The sequence below is a fragment of the Hemicordylus capensis genome, chromosome 3 (genome assembly GCF_027244095.1).
Source record: "Hemicordylus capensis ecotype Gifberg chromosome 3, rHemCap1.1.pri, whole genome shotgun sequence".
Lineage (NCBI taxonomy): Eukaryota > Metazoa > Chordata > Lepidosauria > Squamata > Cordylidae > Hemicordylus > Hemicordylus capensis.
In genome coordinates this window covers 7,464,184-7,475,363 of record NC_069659.1, presented here as the reverse complement: position 1 = coordinate 7,475,363, position 11,180 = coordinate 7,464,184, and the positions used below count along the sequence as shown (strand labels likewise).

The 11,180-nt window shown below is 47.4% G+C and overlaps 1 protein-coding gene across 1 annotated transcript; it reads left to right on the top strand.

The window, feature by feature from the left end:
* Positions 1-460: 460 nt before the first annotated feature.
* LOC128349595 (zinc finger protein 883-like) lies at positions 461-10,793 on the top strand. Its single transcript, XM_053306160.1, has 4 exons — positions 461-576; positions 5,078-5,184; positions 6,993-7,049; positions 8,662-10,793. The coding sequence occupies exons 1-4, from the start codon at positions 536-538 to the stop codon at positions 10,362-10,364; spliced, it is 1,908 nt and encodes a 635-aa protein (XP_053162135.1). The 5' UTR covers positions 461-535; the 3' UTR covers positions 10,365-10,793.
* Positions 10,794-11,180: the final 387 nt, after the last annotated feature.

The window sequence follows — 11,180 nt, the reverse complement described above, 5'->3', positions numbered from 1 at the left end:
CAGGAGAAAGGGGGAGGCGTGAGGGCCCGATCCTGTGCATTGCTTGTGTCAAGAAGGTGTTGCATTGCAAGCAGCAAGAGGGTGGTGAGGAGGAAGAAGTGAAGGGGCGGAGTTCAGAGTCCAGAAGAGGAGGGGAAAGAGCCCGCGGGAGCAGCATTAGCTGCAGGGCGAAGGGAGAGCGAGAGTTGCCCGCCCCTTGGAGCAGGAGGGCGGTGCAAGAACTCAGCAGCGCTGCAAGAGACGCTGCACGTCCTCTTAGACACGCTCACCGGCACTGCGCCCAGGCCGGGAAGGCTCGTTACTGCTTGCGGAGCCCTTTGCAGAAAGCGGAAGGTGAGAGGGAAGCAGCAGCATGCGGGCGGAGGGAAGGGTGGTCCATCTCCCTGCAGCTGCCCCTGCTGTGAAAGGTGTCCCGGCATTGCTGTGAGGAGGAGCGCAGCCAGCAGCATCAACGAGGGGAGGGGCAGTTGCAAGAGCTCTTCCCTCCAAGCCCAGGTTCTCCCCATTGCTCTCAGCAAGCAGCCAGTGTTGAGCTATGAAGAGGGGAAAGTTTCTCCTTGCAAATACGACTTTTAAGTAATCCTTCTTTCCTTTCGCCTCCTCTCTGCAAGGAGACAAACGGGCCAGTTCAGAGGATTCTTTTAAACGTGTGTTTATTATGCCTGTGGTGTTTTATACCCACTTGGAAAATATATTCAGAGGGACAGACCCACGTGGGCAGAGTCTATTCTTGCAATGGAGATATCTCTGGAATCCTACTGCACCTCCCCTCCCCAGATGACAGCCTATCCCTCCCCTCCCTCTCTATGGTTCCAAGGCTTCCTCTGTTGTATTTCCTGCTCCAAACACAGCACTTTTCCTTAGATAAAAGTCCATAAAATGATAGAGTCATGCACAGTGATCAGCTGCTGAGAAGCAATGCTTTCCCGAGGCAGAACTGGACACTTTGGCTCCTTGGTCTTCTATGGAAACCTGCTTACCTGCCTGCTAGCTTGAAGCCCAACAATTAAATGGGCATTTTTGGAAATCGCACCCCAAGTATATTACTATTTATTATTATTATTTTTACATTGTATATCCCACTCTTCCTCCAAGGATCCCAGAGCGGTGTACTACATACTTGAGTTTCTCTTTCACAACAACCCTGTGAAGTAGGTTAGGCTGAGAGAGAAGTAACTGGCCCAGAGTGACCCAACAAGTCTCATGGCTGAATGGGGATTTGAACTCGGGTCTCCCCGGTCCTAGTCCAGCACTCTAACCACTACACCACGCTGGCTCTCTATGAGACCAGGCGCTTGCAGTTGGCAAGCATGCCTCCCAACCTCTTTTCTCTCTCTGTGCAACTCCAACCCATCCTACCTCTTTGAGGTTTCATGCTCCAAGCTTCTCAGTGGAAGAGTTCTGGGCATTTTCTGGGAAGGTGATGCATTTTGGAATGGGATTTAGATCTGGCCGGCACTCGGGAACTCGGGAACGCAAGCGTCCTTTCTGCCCCAAGCGCCAGTTCGGGAAGAGCCTTTGCTCAGAGAGGAGCACTGCTTGCGAGCTCCTCTCTCCCTCTTCAGTTAAGGACTTCTTTCGCCCAACTGACATGGGCCGGGGTAAGGTGGTCTCGGAAGTTGGGAGGGAGGGTGGGACTTTGGCGGCAACGGCGGCGGCAGCATTTTCTCTTTAAGATTTCTACGGCCTCCGCTCGGCCCCCGGTCCCGGCCTCCGTCTCCCCGGCCCGGTCTCCGTCTCCTCTTGGAGAGCGGAGGGGGGGGGACTCGGAGGACAACAAAGACAAAGAGAAAGTGAGAAACAAACAGAGAGAGACAGACAGACAGATTAAAAAAAACGAACAAAAAAAAACCATTTTAAAAAAACCAAATAAAAGGGAGGGGGAAAGGCTAGCGCCCGTTATTATAACGGGCTTAAAAATACTAGTGTTAAATAAATGAGAAGCAATCCTTAAGGGAACTGCCAGAGGGTCTGGCTCCCCCCACCCCACCTTGGGCTCTCTCCTCTTGCAAAATCTCAGGGTCAATTCTTCACCCCACAACCTTCCTGGGACCTTCCTGGGCAAAGTGCTCTGTTGGATCCCAGGAGGGAGAAATTGGGGAGGGGTCGAAGCAGCTCAAGGGGCTATAAGTGGGGCTCTGTAAGGTGCCAGAGTTTTGACAGGGGTGACCCTTAAGGCTTGATGGGTAAAACTGCCCCATTTCCTCCGTCAGAGCAAAAAACAAAAATTCATCTTTGACACACAACCATAGTTTTTCCATTTATTTTGTACCAGTAAGTGGGTGGAACTTGTAAGCAGCACTTATTCTGCTTGTGTCAGAGCTTAAAACAATTCTATCACAACACCTCAGGCAGGGAGAGAAAATTGTGCTGAAATTATGCCCCACCTGCATGACTAGTTGAAGATGATGATTTATTATTCGCTTAATCTGCGCACTAGTACTTGATTGCTCCCTTCACCCCCTGCCACAGGCCCCCTCCCCTCAGAGATCTCCCCACCCTCACCTGAGCCGCACTCCTGCTCCTCCTCCTCCTCCTCCTCCATCCCTTTACTCCATCCCGCTCACCCCTCTTGCTCGTGGCTAAAGCATTGCTGGCACCCATTGGCCTAGCTGCTGCCCCCTATCCCCAAAGACCTCCCCACCCTCACCCAAGCCCCACTCCTGCTCCTCCCGAAAGGAGCAGCAGCAGTTGACTGGGCCCTTCCTTGCCATTGCCATGGCCGCTCGTTCCCCTCAGCCTGCTGACAGGCTCAGGCCAGTCCCTCTCTTCCTTCTTTCTCTCTTCTCCTCCCTACTTTTCTCTCCCTCTCTCCCTCCACTTGTTCTTCCCCTCTGTCTTTCTTCCCCTCCCTTCTCTCCCTCCCTCTCCCTCTCTCCCTTCCTGAGTTAACAGATCTTGAACATCTTCCGACCAGTAAGAGCTGCATTCCAACTGACCTTAACCATCACAGGCTCCTCTTCCCTATCTGCATATGGAATCTCCACTGCCCAATCACCACAGTGCTTCCACTTGCGAACTCTCAGGAGAGCTGCCACGCACGGGATTAGCCACGGGTACACATTAGAGAAATATGTATAAACTAGCTGACCCCACAGAGAGCATCTGTGCAGCAGTACACTCCCCCCCACCTTCTGCCCCAATATCTCCTTGCCCCCATCTTCTGCCCCAGTCTCCCTCATCTATGCCCCATTTCTCCCCCGCTCCAGGCCCATTTCTTTTTCCCCGCCGCAGCTTTTACCCCCCGCGTTTCTTCTCCGTTTCTCTCTTTCTTCCTCCTTGCCGCTGCTTTCCCCTTACCATCTCTCTTCTTCGTTTCTTTCTCTCTCTCTCTTTTTCGCCCCTCCCTTACCATCTGTCGTCTTCGTTTCTTTCTCTCTCTCTCTTTTTCTCCCCCCACTCCATCCTAGCATGCTGTCCTCATTTACCTCCGTTTCCTTCTCTGTGTCTGTCCTCCGTTCCCCCCCCCCCGGGCGCTTTTTCGGCTGCCTTTTTTGGTTTCCCTCATGCCACTGCCATCCGTCGGTCCAATGCTTCTGATGCCGTGTCTCTCTTCCCTTCCATGGCCAAACTTCCCTGTCCCGTTCTTAGCTTCCTGACCACCACCTTACTGCATGGTCCATAATCAAGAATTGAAAGTGACTCTCTCGTCGCCTCCCGCTTACTTCTCCACCTCCTTGCTGCCACCATTATTTCTCCCCACCACCGACCTCCCTCAGGCCAGCTGGGCTTCATGTGCTGGAGGAAAGGTAAAGTGTGTCGTCAAGCCGATTTCGACTTCTGGTGCCCACAGAGCCCTGTGGTTTTGGTAGAATACAGGAGGGGTTTACCATTGCCTCCTCCCACGCAGTATGAGATGATGCCTTCCAGCATCTTCCTATATTGCTGCTGCCTGATATAATACAAGCAGGGATTCGATCCAGCAACCTTCTGCTTGTTGGTCAAGCATGGGTGTTTATCAAGTGTGTGTTTTGATTGTTCCTTTTCAGCTGTCAACTAATATTTTAGGAGGGATGTGAGAGCAAAAGGATGTCTTTGTCTACCTGGCCTAGGCTCATATGATCTTGGATCGAGCTAGGACTCTTCCTGCCACATCCACTCAAGTGTCAGTGACAGGGAGTAGTCTGGCTTTCTTATTTTTCTGCTAATGTTGGAATTTGTTTATTCCTAATTTTCTCCAGGATCCAAAATTTTAGCTATGGGTTGATTGGATTCTGACCAACTGCTGGCCCACTGCCCAGAAAATGAAGCGCACACTTCAGAAATCAAGTCAACTTTTTATTTGGGTCACAACCACCCCAAATATGTATATAGTGCTTTTCCGCAAAGGTTTCCAAAGCAGTTTGCATAGATAAATAACCAAAAAATAAATAAGATGGATCCCTGCACTCCAAAGAGCTCATATTTCAAAAAGAAGCACAGCCCCGCCTCCCCCTAGATCTGGACTCAGGAACCTACCCTCCCAGTGTGGTTGGTGTCGGTCCCTCCTGGCCATGCAGCCCCGGAGGGGCTTGCCCCGGCCAGGGAGCGTCTGCCTGGCCCCCACAGGATAGCAGTGCACTGTCCTTTTTTTCTTTTTAAAAAAGATTTTTATTTAGAAAATAGAAGAACTAACATGATTACATTATCATCTCTGGAACTTCCAACTTCAAACAGTTATATATGGCATATTACATATGACAGTCCAAGATTCCACTTCCACCCTTACCAACATTTACCCTCGTAGCAGATATTGTTGAAAGTGTGAATGTTGAATTGGTTGTATCTTAGTGTGGATTTACCCCCCCCCCCCCCCGAATTGCTGTGCTTTGCTGCAAGTCCACCACATGTGATAAAATGTGTCTGCATGATTCTCACATTTTCAACAATCTCCCGGGCAATTGCTGTCCATCTTTCTGATGGTCACAGGAGTAATAGACCAGTGAAAAATACATTTTATACCAATTTTCTCTTAGGGTGTGATTTGCTGTAAATTTAATATTCACCCTCCATTGGTGCTCCCATGGTTGAATATCAGTTATTCTATTTAGGTTTTGCATCCACTTAATCATGCAATCTTTAATCTGTTCTGTTTCAGAGTCATATTTCAACTGCAACAGTGCTCCCCCACAGTGGCCATAAATCTGAGGTCTTCTGGAACCCTCTGTACAGGAGGAGATGGAACCTTACCAAGAGTCATTGGAGGTACTGCGCTGGGGGTGGATAGGGCCAGTTACACTTCCCCTGCTAAATAAAGAGAATCACAACGTTAAAAGGTGCTTCTTTGCCCAGTTCGCAGGGGTTACATTGAAGACAGGTTAGACAAGGAAATCTTAAAAGATTTAAACACATAAAGAATTCAATAGGCATCTTGCAACTCCAAATGTCAGTTTCAGCAACACGAAATAAAACTGAAAACAGGAGGCTTTGTGAAAAATCAAAAGCAGACTATCGCCAGAGCTTAAGGCCCAAAGGTAGGAAAAGCAGAGAAAAATAGGGAGAAAACACAAAAGGAGAAAAGTCCCTCCCCCTCCATTGTCACTTCTCTCTCAGTCTAACCTACTTCACAGGGTTGTTGTGAGGAGAAACTTAAGTATGTAGTCCCTCGGAGAAGAGCGGGATATAAAATGTGATTTTTTTTTTTAAAAGCCCACCGTCCAATATAGGAGAAAAACCCAGAAGGGGAGAAGAATCACTGAAAGGGGAAGTCCCCACAAACGAAAGAGAAACATAAGGTAGACACCAGCAACAGCCACTGGAGGGATGCTGTGCTGGGGTTGGATAGGGGGAAATCTTTAGAGAGGCACCGGCTGGTGGGGGTGGGGGGTGGAATTAAGGAGCTGGTGAGGAGTTCCTTATCTGCTAGTCCCCGTCCTGCTGCTTTCCCGGGCCCGCCGTCTGCTCCCAAACTAGCCACGCAGCGCTGCAGTTCTGTTCCCTGCAGAATGGGGTCCTCCGATGTGCGGCTTTTCCTCCACTCCTGCTGGCTCCTCACTGGGCATCTGGCTGGAGTAGAACCAGCTGAACAGAGCTGTCCCCTCCTCCTCCTGGTCCTTGAGTTAGCGTGTCCCTCTCCTTCCGCGCCTGTGTTCCCTCTAAGGTGCTTGCTTGCGTGCCCACACACAAAACTCCAGTCCTCTGTGCAGCTGTTTCTAGCAGCCACGCAGTCTCTCCCCACACTGCTGCTCATGCCTCCTTTTCCTGCCTCCACTGCCACCTTCCCCCCGCTGTTGCCACATTGGCTCTTGCCGCGGCCAGAGTGGGAAAACTGGTTCTCTTGCTCTAGCATTGGAACGGGCGACAGGCACACATGTGCATTGATAATGGTGTCAGGGCGCATGCATGCCCATCAGCACTTCAAATAGGATCTTGCCATAATCAGAGCGGGAGAGCCAATTTCCCCCCTCGGATGCTGTAGTGGTGAGGAGAAAGGCAGTATGAGATCCAGAAACCAGCATGCTTCCCAGTACTCATCGTCGCCACACATCCCTCCTGGCTGTTTGTGCTTCTGAGGTGGACAGCTCACCTCTGTCCATTACGAGCACGATGGCTCACAGCAGGCGCTGCTGGCTCTTAGAGGCAGCAGCTAGATAGCACTGTGCCCGTCCTCTGTCCAGCATCATCCAGGGAGGGACAGGAGGGCTGAGGAGAGGCAAGTGGTGGCTGTGCTTGGCATGGACCCCGCAAGAAGCTGGTAAGAGGCTACTAGTAAGACTTGGTGCAGAGGCAGCCGCCTTGGGACACTCACCCTTCTTGTTCCCTCTTTGTCACACACAGACCTGCACATGTCTTTGTTTCTGGCTCTCCACCAACTCTGAGGTTTCGCTCTCCCTTAAGTCCCGTTTTCCGTTTTGATGGGTGACTGATTACAGGTGAGCACTATCTGCTCCAAGTAATCTCCCTTGGGGATGAGTTCTTAGTTCAGGGAAGTGCATCTGCATGCTTGGCTGTCTTATGGGGAGGAAAGACTGACTCCCTCTCCCCTCCCCCACTTGCTCTTGCTCTCACTTCAGGGCTCAAAGCAAAGGAGAGAGTGGCTGGTTGGACTGTCCATTCAAAATTATCTTCAGGTCAGTGAATGTCTGATTCAGTATTTATTCTAAAAATAGAAAAAAAAACCCCAATAATAATGTTTCAACTTTTCCCTGAGCATATTCTGGTGTAAAAAGTAATTAATTCAGCTGATTTGAGTGGCATTGTCCATGCAAAATGTGGTATGTGCAGGTCAGTGGGAAGTATCTTATTCAGTATATCATAAGTTCTGGTTGTTCTGATACTAAGCCATATGATTTTTATTATTCATCAATGTGAAATGAAATAAAGTAAAAATTCAATTTTTTTGAATGGAATATAATTGTAAAAATACAAATCTTCCCTTCCATATTCCTAGTGTGGGAGGGAGATGTACCTAGGTAATTTTGGAGCCAGGACCTACTATTACTATGGATTTTTATATAACATCATTTTTTTTTCACCCCGGCCATAAAGATTGCAAGGTGTAACAACCAAAGAGAAGGGGAAAGATTTTCTTGTAACTTGTGTGTCTTCTTCCATGATGTCACTCATTCCAGAGAAAATCATCACCCTAAAACATAAACTAAAGACCATTAATGTAAATGCTAAGGAGAAATGTTAGTATTCACACCCCCTCTTACTGATTACTCCCAGTAATAATTTGATTACTGGAAACATGATTTAGTCAAAAGAATGACAATTTCATGGTTTGGCAAGTGAGAGTTAGAGTTCACTTTCTTTTTCCCCAAGCATCTTCAGCCCACTGACTTCCGATAGAATTCAGATTTCTGTAGCATTTTCCCCATCCTCATTGATGATGATGTCTTGTTGCAAATAGCTTGCCATGGGAGGCCATTTTGAACACTTTGTACATTAAGCCGCCATGTAACTGGAGACTGATGATGGATCGGAGGCTCCATATTGATGCTGCCATATTAGAACTTCACATCCCATCTTCCTGGTGCTGGCCGCACCCCCTACTTCAACCTGCATCTGGATTGGCGGCCACAGGTGCTGCCAGCTGATAAGCTCACAGATAAAAACATAATAGTTTGGCATTTTCAGTTAAAAGCCTGAGGAAAAAAAGTACATCTTAAGGGCCTTCCTGAAAACAAACAGAGAAGGGGATGCTTATTTCAATAGGAAGCATATTTCAAAGCCCCAGGGCAACCACAGAGAAGGCCTGCTCCAAGTTGCTACTAAACAAGCCGACGGCAACTATAACCGGACCTCCCCAGACTATTTTAATAGGCAATAGGGGTTCATGACAAAGAAGGCACTCTCTGAAATACCCTGGACCCAAGCTATTAAGCGCTTTGTAGGTCATAACCAGCACTTTGTACTTTTACACGGAAACGTATAGGGAGCCAGTGCAATTCTTTCAAAATTGATCATATAGGGTCCCTTTGGGTTGTTCCCGAGACCATTCTGGCTGCTGCATTCAATACCAATTGCCATTTCCGGTCTATGTACAAAGGCAGCCCCATGTAGAGTGCATTACAGCAGTCAAGCCTAGAGTGAACCAGCATGTTACCATAAATGATTTAAGGTCACCTATCTTCAGAAATGGCTGTGATCACATAGCCATCAAATACAGGGGGGAAAGCTGCCAGTCTCTTCTTTGCATTTCCACCATTTCTTCTAAGAATATATCCTTTTCTATTCTAGGCTCTGACCAGTTTTCTGCAGCATGTGACAATTGGAAGATGAAAAATGGGGGGAAACCCAGCAGAGGACTGTTAGGAGGTGACAGATGGAAAAAGAGAAACCAGAAGAGACTAAAACCTGGAGCAGAAGGGAAGAGCAGGAGTGGATCACCTGCTTCTCAACACGTAATGAATCAAGAAAGAGAGAAAAGCCTGTGCCCTCCTCGTAGGAAAGGCTTGAGTCTTGAGCCAAGCTTTGAACCTCAGTATGAAATGCACACAGAGAAGAAACTATGTGAGAGCTTGGAGTGTGGAAATGGCTTCAGCACAGGTGGAGCTCTTACTCTGCACCATAGAACTTGCACTGGGGAGAAGGCACATAAATGCTCTGTGTGCGGAAAGAGCTTCAGCCGGAGAGGAAATCTTAAAAAACATCATAGAAGCCACACTGGAGAGAAACCACACAGATGTCTGGAGTGTGGAAAGAGCTTCAGCCAGAGTGAACAACTTACTGTACACCATAGAACCCACACTGGAGAAAAACCATATGAATGCTTGGAGTGTGGAAAGAGGTTCAGCCAGAGTGGACATCTTACATTACACCATAGAACCCACACTGGAGAAAAACCATATGAATGCTTTGACTGTGGGAAGAGATTCAGCCTCAGTGGAGATCTTACATTACACCATAGAACCCACACTGGAGAAAAACCATATGAATGCTTGGAGTGTGGAAAGAGTTTCAGCAGTATTGGACATCTTGCTGTACACCATAGAACCCACACTGGGGGGAAACCATATGAATGCTTTGACTGTGGGAAGAGCTTCAGCCGGAGTGGACAGCTTACATTACACCATAGAACCCACACTGGGGAGAAACCATATGAATGCTTGGAGTGCGGAAAGAGGTTCAGCCAGAGTGGACTCCTTACATTACACCATAGAAGCCACTCTGGCAATAAACCATATGAATGCTTGGAGTGTGGGAAGAGCTTCAGCCGGAATGGACATCTTGAACAACATCATAGAACCCACACTGGGGAGAAACCATATGAATGCTTGGAGTGTGGGAAGAGCTTCAGCCGGAATGGACAACTTACTGTACACCATAGAACCCACACTGGAGAGAAACCACACAAATGTCTGGAGTGTGGGAAGAGCTTCAGCAGTAGTGGACGACTTTCATTACACCATAGAACCCACACTGGGGAGAAACCTTACGAATGCTTAGAGTGTGGGAAGAGGTTCAGCTGGAGTGGACAGCTTACATTACACCATAGAACACACACTGGGGAGAAACCTTATGAATGCTTGGAGTGTGGGAAGAGCTTCAGCCGGAGTGGACAGCTTACATTACACCATAGAACCCACACTGGGGAGAAACCTTATGAATGCTTGGAGTGTGGGAAGAGCTTCAACCGGAGTGAGTATCTTAAACGACATCATAGAACCCACACTGGGGAGAAACCATATGAATGCTTTGACTGTGGGAAGAGCTTCCGCAGTATTGGACAACTTACTGTACACCATAGAACCCACACTGGAGAGAAACCACACAAATGTCTGGAGTGTGGAAAGAGCTTCAGCAGTAGTGGACGACTTTCATTACACCATAGAACCCACACTGGGGAGAAACCTTATGAATGCTTGGAGTGTGGGAAGAGCTTCAGCCGGAGTGAGTATCTTAAACAACATCATAGAACCCACACTGGGGGAAAACCATAGTAATGCTTGGAAGAGCTTCAGCAGGAGTCAGTCTCTTACTAGGCATCATAGAATCCACACTGGGGAGAAACTATTTAAATTGCTTTGTGTGTAGAAATATCTTCAGATGGAATGAAGAACTTATTATACATTATAGAAACCATGCTTCCATTGTGGAAATGGCTTCAGGAGGAAGCAATGCCTTATTGCATATGTGCAAACTCATACATATGATAAATCATACTATGAAACTGCATGAAAATATACTATGAAACTTCAGACAAGCCTGGGAAACTTCCTCATTTGTGTAAAATATAAAACCTAGTAAGATTTCTCCTTTTGATTCTTTATTTTTCCCTTGTTGCTTTTGACATGTCTTGGGAACCAGTGTTGTCAGATGTGTATTTTGTGTCCGTGTTATGTATAAATTTCCATAATTAGCTCAGTTAATGAATATTAGTGTTTTATAGCATTTGCTTTCTTTTATTGATTCTTTTTATTGATACAGGTGAAACTCGGAAAATTAGAATATCGTGCAAAAGTCCATTAATTTCAGTAATGCAAATTAAAAGGTGAAACTGATATATGATATAGACGCATTACATGCAAAGCAAGATAAGTCAAGCCTTAATTTGTTATAATTGTGATGATCATGGCGTACAGCTCGTGAAAACCCCAAATCCACAATCCCAGAAAATTAGAATATTACATGGAACCAAGAAGACAAGGATTGAAGAATAGAACAATATCGGACCTCTGAAAAGTATAAGCATGCATATGTATTCAGTACTTGGTTTGGGCCCCTTTTGCAGCAATTACTGCCTCAATGCGGCGTGG

Coding starts and splice junctions, on each gene's coding strand:
- LOC128349595 (XM_053306160.1), top strand. CDS start 536: ATGAAGAGGGGAAAGTTTCTCCTTGCAAATACGACTTTTAA. Junction 577..5,077: donor CTTGCAAATACGACTTTTAA/GTAATCCTTCTT, acceptor GTTCTGTTTCAG/AGTCATATTTCAACTGCAAC. Junction 5,185..6,992: donor CTTACCAAGAGTCATTGGAG/GTACTGCGCTGG, acceptor CTCTCACTTCAG/GGCTCAAAGCAAAGGAGAGA.